Source organism: Camelina sativa, chromosome 11, assembly GCF_000633955.1.
Source record: "Camelina sativa cultivar DH55 chromosome 11, Cs, whole genome shotgun sequence".
Classification (NCBI taxonomy): Eukaryota; Viridiplantae; Streptophyta; class Magnoliopsida; order Brassicales; family Brassicaceae; genus Camelina; species Camelina sativa.
In genome coordinates, this window is record NC_025695.1 from 18,520,910 (window position 1) to 18,542,163 (window position 21,254).

General features: G+C 33.5%; 1 protein-coding gene across 1 annotated transcript; it reads right to left on the reverse strand.

The window, feature by feature from the left end:
* LOC104723751 (nuclear transcription factor Y subunit B-3-like) lies at window positions 15,655-16,326 on the reverse strand. Its single transcript, XM_010442150.2, has one exon. It carries the CDS (start codon window positions 16,167-16,169, stop codon window positions 15,696-15,698), a length of 474 nt encoding a protein of 157 aa, XP_010440452.1. The 5' UTR covers window positions 16,170-16,326; the 3' UTR covers window positions 15,655-15,695.

Sequence of the window (21,254 nt, forward strand, 5' to 3'; positions counted from 1 at the left end):
GCAACTTTTATTTATTTATGTTTTATGTATTTAATTTGCTCGTTTATTATGGACTAATTTTGTAAATCATTCTCAGATTTCTTTAAATTAAATTTAGAAATGCTTTTTCGTTTTTAATTAATTATGTTTTTAGATTTTAAAATACTGATAATAACTAAATATGATAAAACACGTGAGTATTTTTGCTTCACTTTACAAATGATGTGAAATTATTTCAAAATATGTTTTTTAATTAATACCAAAAAATGACTAAAAATATAATTTTCGCATCAATTTTTAAAAGTGATGCTATAGCCAGAATCATTAATAAAAACTGACATAAAAATAACATCATTTATGTAAAAGTGATACTATGTTTCCAATCAGTTATTGTAAATGATACACTTATTTAAGTCATTTGCTATACATGATACAAATATTGAAATCAGTTCTGAAAATAGACACTAATTTTAATATCAATTATATAGAAATGATGGAAAAATAACATCATTTGTTAAAACGTTACAAATACTAGCATCATATTTTGTAATTGACACAAAATTAACATCATTTAAAACAAACGATGCAAATATTATAGATAATTGCATCAGTTACTAATGAAACGATGTCAATTATTTGCATCACCCCATTTTATATCATTTAAATAAACGATGAAAAATTCTTTTGCATCAATTATAAGTAATGCAAATATTCAAAATAAATGATACAAACTGACCTTTTTTTTGTAGTGATATGACTCTGCGAAGAGCTAGAAGATGTGTCGAAGTGAGACTTCAATTTTAATTTCCCAGGAAATACAGTTTTTTTCTTTTTTATAAAATCCTGTAAAATTCTACCTTAAAGGGTATGATTTTGAGTGAGAGTATTTTTAACTAAAAAACAAATCAAAATCTCCTAAAATCATTCAAAGTAGTAGTTTTTAAAAAAGTTGTCAGATTTTGAATAACAGTGGATTTTAAGTAAGTTTTATAAATCATTGATTGAATAACAAGGGATTGTAAATTATTTTAAATGATTTTACATAAATCTAAGTTGAATAACATATGATTTTAAAAGATTTTTAAAAATCATCAATTGAATAACAAGTGATTTTAAGAATACTCTAAAATCTTCTAAAATACCAAGTTCAATACCCCCTCCTTAGTTTCCTGTTTTGCAATTTCTCTCCCCAGCTTTTCTCCTTGTTTAACCCTTTTCAAACTCTCTTGACCTCTGTTCCCGAACCAAACCTCGACAGTAGTCTGCTCCCGTCGATTGTTCACTCACCCGAGATGATCTTTTCTCAGCAGCAAATCTCTCTACATAGCTTGGGTAGCCGCTGCACTTTTCCTTCATCTTGGCAATTGCTTGAGAAACTAGGATTTTTCCCAGTAGACATAGTTTCTGATTTTGATTCATTTCACAGCCATCGTCTGCTCCTGCTGATAGCACCATTAATCTCTCTGTCAATCTCGGGCAGTCAGTACACTCACCTCTTAATTTGGCAAGTGCTTTTGAAACTAGAGTTTTTCCCAGTGGACTTAGTTTCCAACCTCGAATAAGGCCAAGGCCTCCGCTATTCCCTGTCGCTCTTCTACTCACTGTAATCGTACCCTGCAACACAAATCTTTTTGCAACTTCTGGTCAGCCGCCACATCCAACCTCTCCCCTGGCCTCCGACAATGAAACTAGGGTTTTTCCTAGTGGATCTAGTTTTATGGCTCGGCCCTTCAAATTTCGAAAGGCCCAAGTCAATAAACCTTTACCTAATTTCTGAAACGACAAATCACAGGTCCGTTATTTCAGCGTTTATGCTCTGCCAAAACCAAGCTCTGCGTCGACTTCCTCTTCTCAATGGCTGTAGAATCCATTGGAAAAAGGTATCACCAATGTTGCTTTGTGTATCCATTTATCATGAAAGAACCCTGGCTTTAGTCGATATTAGGGACTTGCGGCATGATTATTTAAGTCTACAAATTTATGGTCTAAGTATTCTGAATCGTTATAGCCAAAGTAGTAAACATAGTCTTGAACTAGATATGTTCAATGACGATTATCATCCAAGCTATTCATCTGATGAAATCAAGCACCTTTATCCAACCACTCCCATCAGTCGGATCCAATACGAAGGAATTTTATTGCGTTTTATCGATTTGATCCAATCCTTATGCTTTGGGTTTCAAAGCAGCCCTCGAGAGACTACAATAACATAGTCACCCGGATCCTTGCTTGCTTGCTACCTTGGGTATTGAACCTCGCTCTAGCCGTGACCATATCAACGTCACCATATCCTATGACCGTGACCAAGCTCTTGTCCTTCAAAGCTTTTGAGGATGACCTCTCTATTCACCATGACCTCACATGTGCAAATGGACTTCCAAGCCATTGGTTCATAGCTCTCTTGGATATGAAATCGATGAACTTTATCTTACTTTTTGTGGCATTGAGGAATGGCTTCTTTTGTATTGTTTTAAACTTTGGAGATCCTCTTCCATATATGTGGACTTTTTTTTATTTCTTTGAATGAAAAGCAAGTGTTTTGACCCAAAAAAAAGTATGGAATAATATGAATTTGAACTAACTATGTGTGAAATTATATCACCAAACAAACAAGTATGTACATAAGTACATATCTTTTGTAAAATAAATATATAACATATAATTAATAATATATACATATGTAATAATATAATAAAGTAAAAATTATTAAAATATGAATAAATGCAAGATATCAAATCTTTAAATCTTTTCCAATCATACTCAAAGTGCAACAAAATTATTTTGTAAAAAGTACCATGTCGCGTTGCGCAAATTGTTTTAGGAAAAATAGCAGCCTCACACACTTTTTAAAACTTTAATATCATAGTAGCACACTTTTTTTCCACAGCACACTTTTTTAAGTTGAATTGTCAAAAACACCTTTTAACTAAACCACCTCTTTCACAACCAATTTTTGTGCACAAAAAAAATACTCAATTGAAAAAACAAAAATATCATCCTAACCACATCTCTCGTTCAACAAACGTCACAATATCTTTTTCTTTTTCTTTTATTAACAGCAATATCTTCTTCTTCTTTCTTTTCTATTATAATTTCTTAATTTTTCAGATCCACCATCTTCATCCATCTGTTTCTCTTTCTCTCTGAAACATATTCACCACAAAAAAAAATTGGAAAACTCTATATACTCTATTCATCTCCCTCCCTACATAATATCATTCTCACACATGCCGCCTTACCTCCTTTTTCATATTTCTAATTTATTTTCAGACTCCAAATACCAATCTTTGACTTGGATAAAGGCCGAATCAATGTGAAATCCATTTTTTTTAAAAATCTTATTTAAACATTCAATCCAAATTAAAAAAAAAAACACATTTCACTATAAAAAAAATAGAAATAAGAGAAAACCAGATCTCCAATTCATCTTCTATTGTTACCGTTCTCACTTGTGTCGTTCTCTCCACGAGGACCTTTAAGAAAGGTAACATATGAGAATTGGTTGTCGATGGCACAAAGAAACTAACCATATGGTCACTGTCTCGTAGACATCATGTGGTCAATTTACATGTAAACGAACCATATGATTAATATCTCTTGGATAATCCTTAAGAAAAACAATATATAGGAATTGGTTGTTGATGGCACAAAGAAAATAATCATATGGTCGCTGTCTCTTGGACATCATGATGTCAATTTACATCTAAACTAACCATAAGGTCATTGTCTCGTGGAAAAATCTTAAAAAAAACAACATATGAGAATTGATTGTTGATGCCACAAAGAAACTAACCATATTGTCACTATCTCGTGGACATCACGTGGTCAATTTACATGTATACTAACCATATGGTCAGTGTTTCGTGGACATCATTGGTTTTGTAGATTAAGGGGAGACGAATTAGACATGAAAAAAATCCAGAAAACGAAGTTGAAATCCAGAACAAAACCCATAAACGAATTGAACTCAAATTATGTGAGAAAAGCTTCTAGATCTTCTTTCCTGAAGATTGTATAAAACAAAAAAAAAGGAAGCATGAGTGCAATTTTTTTTTTGTTAACAAAAAAATGGAGAAATAACAACAACAATACATCTAAATCAGATATGAGGTGATCTAATTTCGAGTTGGATATGAACAAATAGAAAGAGAAATAATAAAAAATTGATGGAGAGGAAGAAGAAGAGGAAGAGAGATGATATTGGCAAAAAAGTGGAAAAATATATTTGGGACTAAAATGGTCTAAAAAAATTGTGAACAGTAGAAAGTTTGCAAAAAAAATGTTTTTTTTTGTCAAACAACTTGTTTTCATTGATCTAGAAGAAACAAAGTTACATGAAACCAAGTGTACAATGATAGAGCTTACAACAAAGTAGCAACAACAAACAAAGGCTAAAGAGATACAAAGCAAATAAGGATAGGGGTTCCATGAGTTTTCCAAGAAGGTGCTTAACAATGAAAGGCTTGCAAGTTTTGAAAAATCTTTTGGGACCAAAGCGGAATCGAACAGGAAGAAAGACTTCTCGAATTCCTCGACCAACAAGTGGTCATAAACGGCTCGCGTGACACACACATAAGAGCTTTTAGAAAGGTGTACCATGTGAAGGGTACAAGTAAGGGTTCTCGCCGGAAAGAGACGGTTCAAGAGCCATAACTCAACATTTTTTAAACTCCTTAACTCAAAAGCACATACTTTTAGGTAAAGTTTCTATCGGGATTCTCAAGTGATAGGTGCAAAACCATAACAAAGTAGGCGGGTCCTCCCTCCCATGAAGCCAAAGGCCATGAAGATTAAGGAATTCCACACAAGCTTATAGTCCGTGCAAAAAAATGTTTAATAGTCACAAAATACAAAATGTGTTAAATGAACAAACTTTCACACAAAATATGTCTCCATTATAAATCTCCCATCTTTTATCTAGTAATAATAAAAAATATTGGCCTGACGTCTAAGCAATCCGATTTTCTTGACTAAGCGCAGCCTAATCCGATTTTCTTAATTAAATGCATTAACTGTAAGTTCCGTTGGATTCCATCTTGAGTTCTTGACAGCTTGCCCAACATTTATTTAGCGAGGATACAGAGCAATTACTGTTAACATTTGTTGTGAGAAATCCTTTTTATTTTGGACAAACACTGTGAAAAATCCATGATCTATAAATACGCTAATCTTGTTTTTTTGCAAGTATTTGGACCCTCACGATTATTATTATTACCTCTAGAAAACCCTTTTGAGTTGGAATGATAAATAATATTTTCGTTTATCTGGTTGTTTTGTTTTTCTTGTACTTTCGTTTGAGTGAAGCTATTAGTCATAATTTTTCACAACAATCTCTTTTCAAGTCTCACTGTTCTTAAAGTTCATAGCAAATCCAAAAGCGACGATTTAGGCGACCACTTCGTAAATTATGAAGGTCCATCATATATATTTAGTTTCAATGATAATATCATCTTCCAAACAGTATTTGATTGTAATTTGTTTAAGGTTGATTAGACGGAGTATCATCAATCTTTCCCGGCATATACAGCAGGGTTATATATTAATTTTGGTGAGTTACACACATGGGATGCTAGAGATGATGCGATTTATTAATCAAAAAATGATATAAAGTTAAAACTCAAGTACGAATGGACTAATAGTTAATATTCTTGATGAAGTTGAGTTCTTATTGCAATCTTATCATATGAGCTTAAGTTGTCTTTTTGTTTATAACAAACACCACATGTTTTTATCAAAAGTATATATACACCAAAAAGGTAACAATAATTTTCTTGTATTTGGTGTCGATTTATGAATTATATATATTAGAGTACATATATCTACACATCATAACACACAAAAAAAACCTCACTATAGCTCATGTTTGAGGGAAAAAGAAATTTAGTATCTTCTGTTTACTTTTTCTTGTAACCACATGTTTTGACGCAAACTTTAAATTACTCGTGGCAGATTGAGATTAAATTTCAAACTTGTTTATCAAACATTCCCAATAGCCATCTTGATATCCCTTTAATGTTTCTTGATTATCTTTCTACTCATGTAGAACGATGCTCAAATTATGATTTTTTTTCTTTCTATTATTACCAAAATCCTAGACCAGAAGTTAATAATTTCGTCTCAGATTTCTTCTCATTCCGTTCTATAGTCATGTTACAATCTTTTAGTAGTTTAAAATGCTACATTTGGTTGTTGAATATAACACAACCATGTTAACAAAAAGAACACGTTTGAGATAGTTTTCTTATTTGTATGTATGTTTTTTTAATTGTATATGTACATATGACTCATAAACCGATGTTAGAAGAAAACATAGATAAGATCCGTTATGTTGTCAATTTAAACACACAAAAACGCAACATGATTATAGTTTATTAGATGAAATAAGAATTTAGCTTCTTGACCATCAATCTTTAATCCAACTATACATGAGTGTCTCCGCCTTACCATTTTTTGACAAGTTAATAGCATCATCTCGTGCATCCCATGTGTACAACGCACCACAACTATAAATGGGATCTCCTGTATATGCAGTAAAATTCCTATGATACTCCATATGTGCTCCCTTCCACAAGTTACAGTTGAATATCGTCGTGAAGATAACACCATCATGAAAGCTAAAATTGTATGAAGTGTTATTCCTAGAATATAGATGCAGATCAGATCATACGTATCCAACTACGTCTTTTTTATAGAACAGAAAAAATACAGTTTACACTTGTTACAAACCAGAAACTTACTTGATGATTCTTTCTTTCTTACGAGACTGAAACGTATGTTGATAGAGGCTTGCAGAACGCAATCTCCTAAGACAGAATTTCACCCCTACTATGGTGTAAGTAGCTTTAGTGGGTGTCTATCTTGCAGGATACAACTATCGATCTCTGTATTGACACCTTACAAAGACCCTAGCAAACCTACTCTGAGATTTCCAGAAAATGATTTTAGAGAAGAAGAAGATTGAATCAAGTTCAATCTCTGTTTCTCTTGTTTGTGGTTCTCTCGTATTGTTTCTCTCTCTGCTACTCTGTTCTCGACAACTTCTCGTCTTTATATATTAAACCAAGAGATGCTTAAACCAAGAGATGCTTAAACAAAGAGTTACTTAAACCAATGGATGCATCTCTTCTATAAACCGGTGCTTACGTAAACTTTATAATATATGTTAACTATATTATAAACACCAACATGAAGGACCTTGAAATTTTACAAAATGATCACCTAAATCGTCATCTCTGGATTTGCAATGGACTTTTAGAACACTTTGACTTGAAAAAAGGTTGTTTTGAAAAACTACAGTGTTTTTATGACATGTACTAGCTTGATTCGACCCAAAACATGAAAAAAATATAAGAAACAGAATGCTTAACGCAAGATTCATTGTATTGTATCAATATGAGTATACTTGGGGATCAGAGTATAGATTGCAAATTACTACTTAATTATATATGTATACTAGCAAGTGATCGGCGCTACGCGCGGTAGTTAGATTAAGGTGTATTCCAAGTTTTGTTGTGTATATTATTTTTTTGGTTACGTAAATTCATATTTACGTTTGTTTTTGTATTTGATTTTGGTTGCGTATGTTGTTTTGTTGGATATTTTTTATAAAAATAGGTTTTGCAGTAAGTATAATTTAGTTTGCTGTTTATTTTTTAAAAAATTGACATCATCTTGTGTGTTTTTAATGCGTTAAAAGAAAATTATAATTAGAAGTTTACATTGTGTAGATGAAGTTGTTGTTTTGCTGTAGTTAATAGTTGTGATTATTATTATTTGTCATTTTGTGGTTGAATTGTTATTTAATATTTTCATATGTATTTTGTAAACTGTTGGAGTAGTTTTTTTTGTCAACGTTTTAATGTTTGGAGTGAAAAAAGTTGTGGATTTTATTAAGAAAAATAAATAAAATCAATAACTTACGTTTCTTTTTTTTGGGGCTATTTTTGTTTGTTTCAGTCGGACCCAATTTATCTGTAAGGCTTATAATGTGTTGATTTATTGGGTCATTATTTGTATGTTATTGAGTTGGAAATGGATTTGTTCTTTTTCAAAATTTAATGTCCTCTTGAACGGATAGGAGAAGAGCAATGTTTGCGATCTAGAGGACACTATGAGGATCGAATTTATCTCTTTGATGCTCGTAAACGTTTTTCCAGTCATCCCTTTCGTATTCGTTTTCCCTTGAATATTTTTCTTTTTTCTTCTTGGGGTTTGCGTAATTGGTTGTTTTCCTGATCGCTTCGCATCGGTAGGGGATATTCGGTTATCCCCCTGTTGATTTCGTTAAAGGTAAATGTGAATTGGGTTGCAAATTTGTTTATATGAAAATGTGTTGGCTTCCTTAGAGTCCTAATTAAGTTGTGAGTTGTTTTGTGTTCTTAGTTGTAATTTTTTTTTTCTGTTTGTCCTCTGAGTGATTTTTTCGATTCGATGTGAGTTGTGTTTTGGGAAAAAATAATTTTCTTGTTTATCTTGCTGTAATTTTATACAGTCAGGGTTGTTTTTTTTTGTTGGCTCGGTTTCTTTTTCATATAATTTAGTGTTACGGTTATCTGATTTTGGCATTCGTATTTCTGAATCTCTTTAGTTTATTAAAGGTGTGTTCATCTCTTTGCTTCTTTGTCTTTTGTGATGGATTTGTGAAGTGTTGCCAAATACTTTTAACTGATTTCTAGTTGTGTTTCCTTGATTCTCTGAAAGTGTTGCTTGTGTTGCCTTGCTTTGATTTGGTTATTCTTTTTGATTTTGAAGGTAAAGACCTCTCTGCATATATCTATGTCCTATTCGTCGTAATACTTGGAGACTTTTTTCTTGAGATCGGTTGGTGAAATTGAGTTGGCGCCTGCTTTTGCTTTCCCCTTTAGCCTGTTTAGTCATGTAGGTAAGTATGGTTAAGGGATTAAAAACATAGTATGAATGACTAAATGTAAACAATTTAGGCAAAACCTTTTCATTACCTACCAGAAAACTGTTGAGTTGTTGCTAAATCTCTGTCTGAATAAAATTTGGTCCCAGACGTGACATTGAGGTAGAGTTCACCTGTGGAGAAACGTTAGGTAAGTTGTCATGCGAAGTTAAGATGGCATAAAGTAAAGTGTTAATGAATGAAGTTAATCAAGTGATTCACCTCCAAATAACTTTGGGTTTATATTTGTAGCTAACAATATGTTAGACCCTCCGTCTTTCTCGCTGAAAACCTTCTCCAATGAGGACGCATGATCGTCAAAGGCAGTTTCTCCCCACTGTAATAAAAGAAACCATGTGATGAAAGTAATGAAGAATGGGAAATAAAAGAACCAAATACATCAGTGAACTAAAGAGATCGAAGTCGATGGAAACTGACCTTTCATGACATAGGTGGACTAACATCCTCTCCAAGGTTTGTGTCATTCCATTTCGATATGCTTTGCTGGAACAGACTTCGCCCATTACATCTAATGTGAGAGCAAAAACAGTCATGAGGACGAAACCTTAACGCTTAAAATACTAAAATTATTAGAATAATTTTCTGGAGAAGATAGGTTTTTCGAATGTGAGAAGAAGACAACTTATGAAAGGTCGATTATGTAAGTTATAATTTTGAGAGATGGAGTAAATATAGAAACAGGGGAATATTGAAAGAGTGGAAAAAATCAACACACCTCGAAGATCTGTATTGGTGTTGGCAAGAGAAACCAATTGGTCATGAGTCCAAAACCTGAAAAACTCTTCCGGAATGATACCAAAAGACTCGTCAATCTGATCAAAAACAGTGGTTGGTGTGAAGCGTATTGAAAAGGGGGAATCAGTTAGCTTAAAATGGGAGTTGCTTCTTGTGACTTCAAAGTCAGATAGAGTTGTAAAAAACGAATAAATGAAAAGTCTAGTTAAGATGGAAACAACCTTCTCGTCAATGAGTAGGAAGTCGACGTCAATGAGTTGGCCTCCTTTTTTGACATTGCGAGCAGGCCAGTGACGAAGCATTCTTCCGACGATCTGTTGGTGAAGGCGCCCAACTTTGAGATTTTCGAATGAAATGACAGCAAAATCCATTTTAGTGAGGAGAAATCAAAGAGACGAAGAAAAATATATATATGGAGCATGAAATTGGAGGAGAAAATATTATATAGGACTTACACCATTTAAAGATAGAGTAGTGGGTCTTGAATTGAAAGAGCGAGCATTGAACGGGATGAATTACAGTAATAGAGAAAAACGTTACAATGAAGATGGAAGAGAGGGAAGACAGCGACGCTTCAGCGACATTTATTTCAAAGATAACCATTAGGTGAACCAGGATGAAAGAATAAGAAAGGAAGGGACGCTTCAGGTCCACAACGGACGACGGCGCTGTGGAGTATCCTGGAGAGGAGTTTTATTCCGCCAGCCAAAAAAACATGGCTTAGTGGATAATGAATTGAGATTTTACAAAAATGTGATAGAAATAAATATTAACTACATAGTCCGTAATGTCGAAAATATGGATTTATTTAAAAGAGAGGTATGTTGAGGTGGCAGCACCAGGAGTGAGGAAACTGCACTTTATATATATAGATTGTCTTTTTTGATTTATAGACTTTGAAAAAGCCTTATCTCATTCTCAACAGTCAACATGGTAAATTGAGAAATACTTTAAATATGTTTGATTTTTTGCCTTTTTTTGCTCATAAAACATGTTAATTTTTTAATAATTAGTATTTGACTAGATTTAAGAATTTGACTAGTTTTAGTTCTATTTTTTCTCACACGTAATAAATTGGTCAAAGTTTCAGTTAATAATAGTAAACATCCCATATTCTGATTTCCATTAAAATACATAAATTATTTTACATATTTTTATATAGAGTTAATTGCGAGATTAACATTTTTTCCAATTAGTATAGCCGAATCAGAATTTTCTGTCCATACTTACAGATTTAGGCATTTTCTAGGTTGTATAAAAACAATTTTACCCTCAATTTTCTTTCTTTGGTGGTTCAACTTAAACAAAACTCATGTGATCTCAACGATGATTTGTGGAGATGACGGTGAAGATGTTGAGATATGCTGAACACGAGGATGATGACTATAATGAAATCCAGTGAACAAAAAGTTAGTGACAATAATGAGATTTGGTGATGATGATAAGATCCGGTGACGACGGTGAGATTCGGTGACAATGAAGAGAGATACGAAAATATGACATTGAAAATGAGATGGCGGTGATGACAAGATCCAGTCACAACGGTGGTGAGAAAAAAGTAGTAGAAGATGGTGATGAGATCTTAATATTAAGAATGACTAAATTTTGAATCTCAACTTTATGAACGACGGCGATGACGATTGTGGACTCCGCTTTGATGATGGTGGCTTGATTGTCGTTTGGATCCGACCGACGATAAGTTCCGGTGATGATAGTTCTTGTAGCCATTTTCTCTAATAATTATCAATTGTAAACATGTAATTTCTAATTTGATTAAGTTGTGAAGATGAATTGAAATTATTAATTAGAACCCCTGTTATAAAAATTGCTAGGTGTTAGTCGGGTAGTCGAAGTCCGCCTAGCGATAAATCAATTAATCGGGCACTAGTTTTAGAGTATTTTTATGATATATTTATTATTATACATTTTAGTCCACAAAACGCAATCGGCGCAGTGGTTAATGTTGCATTGATTTGAGTCAAATGACCTAGGTTCGAATCCCAGTATTTAATTTTAGTCATATCTTTTTAATAAAGGATACAATAGTAATTTTCTATTCTTCTTCTTCCTTTGGCTTGCGGTTGCACAATCTAAAACACGAACCTTTACAATTTGTTTTTCCGTTTTTCATCAGTTTTTGATCGATTTACAGTACATTTATACCCAGAATATATAGATCTAGTCATAAATAATTGATTTCCGACATAACTTAACCAAAAAGAAGAGTTTTTTCAAAAGATCTGATTTCTTAACCGATTGTATGAAATCGCGGCGGTTGTGTGCCGCCGAGCACTTTTCCGGCGTTTAATCGGCCGCCGAGACCGATTTTTAAAACAGGAATTAGAACCATTCGATTGACTAGATAGTATCCTATTAGGGTTTAGTTTTCTTTATTAAAAATCAAGGGTTGTCACCGAGAAATTAGATGGTGGTCAAAGAAGCACTATTGTTGTCGAGTAAAAAAACAAAAGGTAATACATAGGATAGGGGTAAAAATGTCGTTTTTATTTTGAAAAGCCTAATTATGAAAGTATGGATAGAAATACTCACTTTGAAAATTTTGGGCCAACAAATACCCATTTAGAAAATAACCCTTTTTATATAAAAAATATCATATATATATATATATATGTATATGTGTGTGTTAATGTTCACCTGGAGTTAGATGAAGAATGGTCACGTACAAAAAAAACAATTTTATCAGTTTTTATAAGTCTAACCTCAGTTTAGAATTGACTTAAACGTAAGTATAACTTCAATTGGAGAATCAACTTAACATTAAAAAAAAACTTATGCAGCCTAACTCTTGGGGGTGTTATTGGATTCTAATTTAAAAATAATTTTGAAGATTTCAACAAAATCATTAAAAGTGAAAAATAAAAGATTTTTAAGGATTGCTAGAGAGTATTATATAGTTTCGTTGATTAGTTATCTAAAATCTTGCAAAGTAATCCACACAATCTCGATGTTTTTGTAATACTTTTTATGACTTTATTTTGTAAAGAAAGTGTGTAAAATCATAAACCAATAACTTAATAATTGAATTCATTAACAATCCTAGATTCTTTTGTTTTAATAGAATAACACAAAACTTTTAAATCCAATAACCCAAATTTGTTGAGATTTTAAATGATTTTTTACAAATCGCAAACTAGTAAACTAAACTTTAACAGAGTTTAACAAAATTTTGGTCTAATAACAACATGTTCTACATAACATTTAAAGTTTTTAAAACTCTATTAAAATCTCAAACCAATAATCCCAAATTTGTTGAGATTTTAAATGATTTTTTATAAATCGCAAACTAGTAAACTAAACTTTAACAGAGTTTAACAAAATTTTGGTCTAATAACAACATGTTCTACATAACATTTAAAGTTTTTAAAACTCTATTAAAATCTCAAACCAATAATCCCAAATTTGTTGAGATTTTAAATGATTTTTTATAAATCGCAAACTAGTAAACTAAACTTTAACAGAGTTTAACAAAATTTTGGTCTAATAACAACATGTTCTACATAACATTTAAAGTTTTTAAAACTCTATTAAAATCTCAAACCAATAACCCCTACTAAGTATGTTCATCTCACTTGATGTTTCCTCTTGATTCCACCATAAGCTTTCCAATCCTAGTTAAATTTAAATATTATCATTTTTTTGGCATTTTTTTTAAGTGGGTGTTGAATTACCTACTTACATTAAAAAAAATCTATAGTATGAGTGACTGTCTAGTGTGCAAAAGAACCTCGAAAACTTTCTCTCTTGAAAAGAGAAGTTCATCCTAGCTGCCGTCAAGCCTTCACCATGATCTGACCTCTCTCCGGCCACCGGCGCTTCTCTCCGGCCATCGGCGCTTCTCGCCGGAGTCGTGAGAGGGTCGTCTTTGTCTGCTTCCTTCATGTCTAGTTAATTTTGACCCTTTCCCAGCCTCTCTCCGACGGATATTTTCAAAGGTTTTGGAACGGGTTCAAGCTTGTATCTTCTCCGGTTTCGGTGAAATCTTCCTTGAGCGTCGTCTCCTTTTGGTTCGTGATGGTGAACAGCAATTTGTCCTGTCTCGTTGATCGCTGTATTGAGCGTAATTTCAGATCTGGTTTTCGTTGGCCTTGGTCGTTTGACAGTGATAGAATGGTCTTTGGTTGCTACTGCGGCCGAGATGTTTTTTTGCCTCCTCTCCGGTAACATTTGGCCTTTGTATTCTTTTGTCCTGATTGTGCTGCCTTAGGTCTCTTTGTTTAGAAAGTGTTTAGGTTATCTTTGGCTACATTCTCATCAAGTCAAGCTCGTTTGGTATATCCCCAGTTTGTTTGGTGGTGGCTTTAGTGTTACCCTTGTTGAGTCAGTTCTTGGTCCTTTATTGTTGGTTGTGGATATGTTTGGGGTTTGAATCTGGAATTTTGTCCTACCTCTTCTTAGAGTCCTCTTGCTGTTTTGAGATTAGTTTTTGCTCTAGGTTCGTTCTTAGTGTGAGCCATTTGGATGGTATTTTGTTGCTGAGTCACCTACTAGCCTTCCTTCGAGTTTCCTTTTGGAAGTTTTAGAGTTAGATTTTAGTCGAAGCAGTGGAATCATTCTCTACTTCTTCTCTTGCAAGGACGTCGTCAGTTTTAAGTCTGTATGTGGCTGAAGTTGGTTCGACGAGTGTCCGCATGTAAGAATAGCTGATCTTGTGTGGCTTGTCTCGTGTCGATATTAAGGTTTTGGCCTTGCGCCTAGTGATTTAGCTCTCTCTAATCGGCTGGTGAGGTGTGATGGAAGTTGTATTTGTGTCTCTGGTCGTGTTGGGTTCCTGCTTTCCTCTCTGTCGTTTTGCTTTCTAGTGCTTTTAACATTTACAGGGTTTATAGGGAAGCTTGGTGGGAATCTCTTATGCCTTTGTTCAAATATAGAACTTAGTTCGTTCTTCTTCTCCTTATATCATCGTTTGTACTTGTTTGTATTCTGGTTCCCTTTATTTTGGGGCTGTGTTTCCTTCTTCTGGGCTAATGACTCTGGGGACATTCATGTAGTCTGTCAGCATATGTTTCCCTTGTTGGGATCTTATGTTCTACTTGTTGTAATTTACCTTGGTGTGAAACCAATGCTTTGATTGGTAGCACTCAATCGCCTCTTTTGGAAACGAGATGCTCAAATGACTACCAATCATCATGTCGGTTGGAGATGGTGTTTGGGATGAACGGTTGGAGTCGATGGAAGGAGTGAGTGGTTGGAAGTGATTTTGAGCGGTTGAAAAGATGAAAACCAACCACCAAAAAATATGAGTGTTTGGCAACTTCGGTTGCAAACGAAGAAGATTAAACAATTTTTTTTTGCATTAAATATTTGTTCATAATGATGGTTTTTTAAAAAAGTGGAAAATATTAATGTCTCTGTAGTAATACATGTGAAGAAGTTAAATTTGATTGGATTTTCAAATTAGCCCGATCAACTTTTATGTTTCGTTATTAATTTAGTCTTAAAAAATATATACACGATTTTAATTTAATGACAGATTCACTTGTAAGAACTTATAATTAGCCTAATTGTGAAACTAAATTACAATTATATGTTTGAAATGTTTTAGATAATCATCACAACAACTATTAATATTTCAAATTAGGAATTTTAAAATATATTTATTATTGCATACGATTTTTGTAATTTTATTGGTTATTAAGTTTTCATGTTATAAAATATATTATGTTTTTCCATATTTTATTATTGAATTAAATTTATTTAATATTTTTATAATTTAATATAATATATACTATTCAATCGCTATAGTGCTACTAATCAAGCAAAAATAAATTCAACCACTCTCTTCTATGATACCATTTTTTCTATCCGCTATCTTTAACCGCTCTTTTTTTAAACGTTTTCTTTTCAACCGCTCAAAATTTTATAAGTATCTCGTTTAACGTGGTCACCAATCAAAGCCCTGTATCAATAAAATTCAGATGTTCAAAAAAAACATTAAAAAAATCTATAAATATATACTAAAAGTTAAACTTATATATATTTAATTAATACAAATGATAGTTTGCTTTTATCATTTTACAATTAAAAATAATAATAATTAAGAAAAATGATGAGAAAATTGATGCCCCATCGTTACCATGCCACCACCGTACATCGGAGCTCCTCCGCTTCCACTTCCACCAGCTCCTCCACCTTCCTTATCGCCTTGTTTCCCAGCCGTAGTCGTCTTCTCGCCTTCAACCTCCCTATACTTTTGCAGATAGATCTTGAGAGGTTCCACGTAGTCCTCAAACCCTAGCGTAGTCATCGCCCAGAGAAGATCATCACCGTTGATCGTCTTCCTCTTCTCTCTCTGACACTTGTCGGAAGCCTCACCGGTGATGAAACTTATGAACTCTGATACACACTCTTGAACCGTTTCTTTAGCGTCCTTGGAGATTTTTGCGTTCGCCGGAAGTGCTTTCTTCATGATCCTGCTAACGTTTGCGATCGGTAGAAACCTGTCTTGCTCACGCGTCGAAGCATTCCCGCCGTCCTTGTGTCCTCCTGAATCGTTGTCCGAATCCGCCATCTTAGATCGAGGAGACAAAAGGGTGGGAGAAAGAGAGATAGATGTTTTGGGTCCGTTGGATCAGAGAGGATAATAATCGTATCGTGATGACACGTGGGCTGTTATCGGTCGTTTGTTTGTCGATAAGATTAGTACAAGTGGATGTTATTTGGATAGAAAAAGAGATTTGGTAACCGGTTGGTTCTGTTTATTTCGGTTTGGCTTTTTGATAACAAATTGAGTTTTGGTTATATATTTATCTTTGAGACAAGACGCATGTTACCGGACTCTCTCTCTCTTTGTAAATTTTCTAGAGCTCGTATCTCAAGTGGACCTTGCATCTGTTGGGAAAAAATGCTTTATCCTTAGAGAAGAGAAGAGAGGAATAGAATGAAGAATGAGGGAGAGAGCCACATATTTCACTCTGGCTTCTCTAGTTTTTTGCAAGGCAAGTGACTTTGTGAACATACACAAATGATGTTTATGTTTTATGAGAATTAATTTCCCAAAAATTACAAGTTCACTAAATCAGTTTGGTATATGTTACCAATTCATAACTACCACACGCATTTCTAAGATTTCTCTAGCACCTGAGAATCATATAATACACAAAGCATACGCAAAATGAACCCTGTGACCTTACTTATATGTGGGAGCTTACACAAATACAAATGCTTAACGCGGCTACAAAGCATGTCTCATTATCTTTCACATCAATCTCATCAACATATCCTTTTAACATATGTTAGATTTTTTACATCATATGTTTACTATCATCTAACCCCAAACGGGTGATATAGTGGAGGGCTAGCAAACATATATCTATATGTATATATAAATTACATTTTCTCTCTTCTCCTACTGCCACAAGAGCATTGATCTATTAATTTCCTATCCCACTACTTTACTTTATCCTATTTTTATTTTCAACAACTCTAGTTGTTGGGTTTCATGAACAGTTGAACACCTAAATTGTATTTAATCCACAAATAAGATCCACTACATCAAATAATCTTTCAAATTTAGGGTTAACATACTAAACAAAATCATATATAATCCAATGCTTGATTTTTAACAAAGTTGCTTAAGAATATTTTAATTATAAATTTTGAAAAATGATAATTAAAGACTTTAGTAAGGAACTGTTAAATTTTATGGGTCTAATAGTAGATCCTAAACTAAAAAAAATAAGACAAGGAAGATAGATACTCATATGTTGCTGTTGTGATTTCATGTCTTATAGGCAAACCTCATGCAAAGACACAAAGTGAAACACAAATCAATCAGTAATTGAAGAACATAAACAGAAAGAAATCTTAAACTTAACAAGAACAAACTAATACTCAAACACAAACTCAAACTTAAACAAGAACAGAAACCGAAAGAAAATACAAACTCAAACTCAAACTTAAATAAGAATAAAAACTGAAAGAAACAACCAATTCAAACTCAAAATCAAACTTAAACAAGAACAGAAACTCAAACTCATTACACTGTACACATGATTTGTAGAGTCTTTTCACTCCCTTGATCATGCTATACCATTTACTATAAATTTACAATTATAGGTTATGAATCATTCACTCCCTGGATCATGCTATACCACTTCATCTTGGTTCCTTGTGCATGCTTGCTGCCCTTGCCAGAACCACCATGATGTTGAGCCTTTCCTCGGCTAGACCGCTCGATTGATTGCCACCACATTTGCTCTTATGTCCTTCTCCATCTCACTTGCGGTCTCAACCAACTCCGCTCTCGTGGCGTATGGACCCTCAAGTCATCTCCATGCACCAAAAGCCGACCTGAATTCCACATCCAGCTCATGAACTGACTGGGTCCCCTGTGACAATTGTAGGAACCACACTTTCATCCAGTTTAGTGTCTCACGAGAAAAATACTTACGGTTGAACTCCTCCACAAAATCAATCTAAGTCATGTTCCTCTGCACTCTCCTTACAGTCACTGACCTCCACCATACATGAGCGTCATCTACCAAATAATGGCCTCCAATTTCCACATGATACTTCTCATGACACCTGAGAGACTGAAAAATGCGTTCCGGCCTCGTCCTCCACGCATCAGGCACACTAGGGTCGGTACCACCCAAGAATTGAACCGTACCGATACTACGCTATCGGTTGCTGCACCTCCGCCACTATCGGCAGCACAAGCGGAGTCTGCAGCGGAACAACTCCCTGTAACTGATGCAACACCTACGCCAGCAATTCTGTAAAGCGGGAGCGGCACCTCGACCAGGGGCTCCAACTGTTGCGACCTTTGCACCTAGAAGCCCAAAACCAATGGCCAACCCGGGACGGACACCGCACGCATCGGCTCCACCGGCTCCAACGGGCCCATTGGTACCGGCCATACCCTCTGATCCCTCCTGAAACGTCTGTGACTCATCGACGTCCTCAACCGTCACACTTTGATCCATAGTCTCGTTAGCAAATGGGCCTCTACCCCTACCACGACTACAACCGCGCCCACGACCACAACCACGTCCATAACCACGATCACGACCGCGTCCACAACCACGACCACGTCCACAACCAACAACAGTACCACCTTTAATCATCTGCACTACCAAAGATAGAAGGCTAAACACACAATTCAAACCACACACAAAAATACACATTGTACTGTGGAATCTCATTGAAGGCTCGAAGAGGATGTTCTAGGACCCCATGACACACACAATTGACTAAATCACATAATCACTCAAAGCGTGCAATCCACAACATCAAAAATGTAAAGCAAAATGAAGCCGTACCTAGAACCGTAAGGGCTCTAATACCAAACTGAAACGACTCGACCCAATCACATAACTCATAGAACACCAAAACAGAGAATCTCAAGCTCAGATCAGCCATGGTCATGCATTCACCTTTTAACAAGAAGATTCTAACTCTAGAAGAGCGAAAACAACACCACAACAAGCCTCCAATACGTTCCTAGCCTCAGATCACCATTCCACAGGAAGGCTCTCTCAAGAAAAGGCATAAAACTCTCCAAAAACTCACTGGGAACCTTCTCCTTCTTTCTTTTCTCTCTGGAAACGATAAAAAAGGCTGACCAAAGCCCTAAGTTGACTTTGATCCTTAAATATCATGGTTTAGGGTTATTTTCTAAACCAAACCGCTCAAATTCGACGATTGAAAAAAAACCAAGTGAACTAGGAATTGATGGTATCGACCGACACCCTCATTTTTGTCGATCGACACTCATCCCAAACCGAAGAGATTGGTTCGCGGATGTTACACAACCACTAGTATCTCTATATACTTATTTAAGCAATGTTGTTACAAGTTTAACCCTACTATCATGTGACATATTACAAAAAATGTCATTTTATTTTAATTAATTTAATAACTAACAAAAAAAGCTTATATTGGTTTCTGAAATAATAAAATAATATTTTCGAAATTATTTAATAAAATTATTTAATAGATTCCAGTTATTGTTTTAGAAATTTTAGGAAACATTAACAAACTATTTAAAACAATTATAAAATATAATTTAATTTATAAAACTAGATTAAATTATTTGCATCCTTAAAATCGTTTAATAATGACTGATATATGTTACAACAATGCTTATATTTTAAAAATAGAAATATTATATTTAATTTATTAAATATATTTTTGCACTGTACATCGACGCGGTGACATCTTATTACAATCTAAAAAATCATAAATGTTAGATTTTATTCAATATAATATATACAACTAAAAAAATTAAAAAGTTGAATCGAGATTTCTATGCTTATATAACCCTATATATCCCAATAAGAAGTGAATATGCATGTGAAGAAGAAACAAAAAAAATTCTAATTTGGTTCAATCGAAATAGTTTGCTTTATGTTGTTAATAATATTTAGTTTTTGTTTATAATGTACATATTAAATATCCCTAAATTAAAGTAAGTGAATTAATATAATAATTGACAAAAAAAATATCATAAGATTGCAAAATTATATTTTATACCTTCAAAGTGTCATTGAGTAGCACTTTAAATTATATAAGAAAATTTCAATAACATTATAAATTTTTAAAATATTTTTACTAACACTTTAAAGATTAAAACTAACTTTCTTGTTTACACGGCCATAAAAGATGACGGAACAGTGATATCCGTCAAATAAAAATAGTTAAATTATGTTAGTTTACTTTAAATTTTAATTTGTTTTATTTTTTATAAAAATAAACAAAAGAAAAAAAAATTTAAAAAAACTTCATCTTCTTCGATCCGCTAACCGTCTACCAGAATTTTTCAAGATTTTTTATTCAATTCATTGTTTTCGTCAATCTTCCTCATAGACAAAACTTTTACCACATTAATTTTCATAATTATCATTTTCAGAGATGCATCTTCACTGGATTCTGATTCAAACCGATTGATTTCTCACTAAAAATCAAGATATGTTTTCGTCTTCAATTTCACATTTCTCAAATGTTTTATCATGAATACCTTATCTTTGATTCTTCAATTTTTTGCTTCAATTTTTTTCTCTTGTGTTACAGTCTCTATTTTCAGAGGTCTTTATCAATGGCGTAAGTAAGAAGTAACCATAATGCAGCTGAGATTAAGATTGAACGAGAGTTTTATGGTCGGATGGTGAATACACCAAGAAGATGAAGTTCTTTTTTTGTTTTTTTGATTAATCATAATAAATTATAAAATTAAAATTTAATTAATTAAAATTAAATTAAAAAGTATTTAAATCAAACTAATATAATTCAACTATTTCATATTGACGGACATTGCTGCTCCGTCATATTTTATGGGGGTGCAAATATGAAAGTTAATTTTAAGGTTTAAAGTGTTAGTAAATGCATTTTGGTGGTTTGTAATGTTATTTTTTTTTTTTTTTTTTTTTGAGGTTTAAAGTCCTACTCATTTATATTTTGTAACACTTTGAAAATTAAAAATGTGATTTTCTCAAAATTATTATCAATGGTTTTGATATTAATTGTATATATATCAAAAGACTTTCTACACACTATACCTTTAAACTGATATGTAAAAACGATTGGTCCAAATTATTACAAGTAAGCTCTATTAGGATAATCATGCCTCATATCATATACTTTGTTGTATATGATT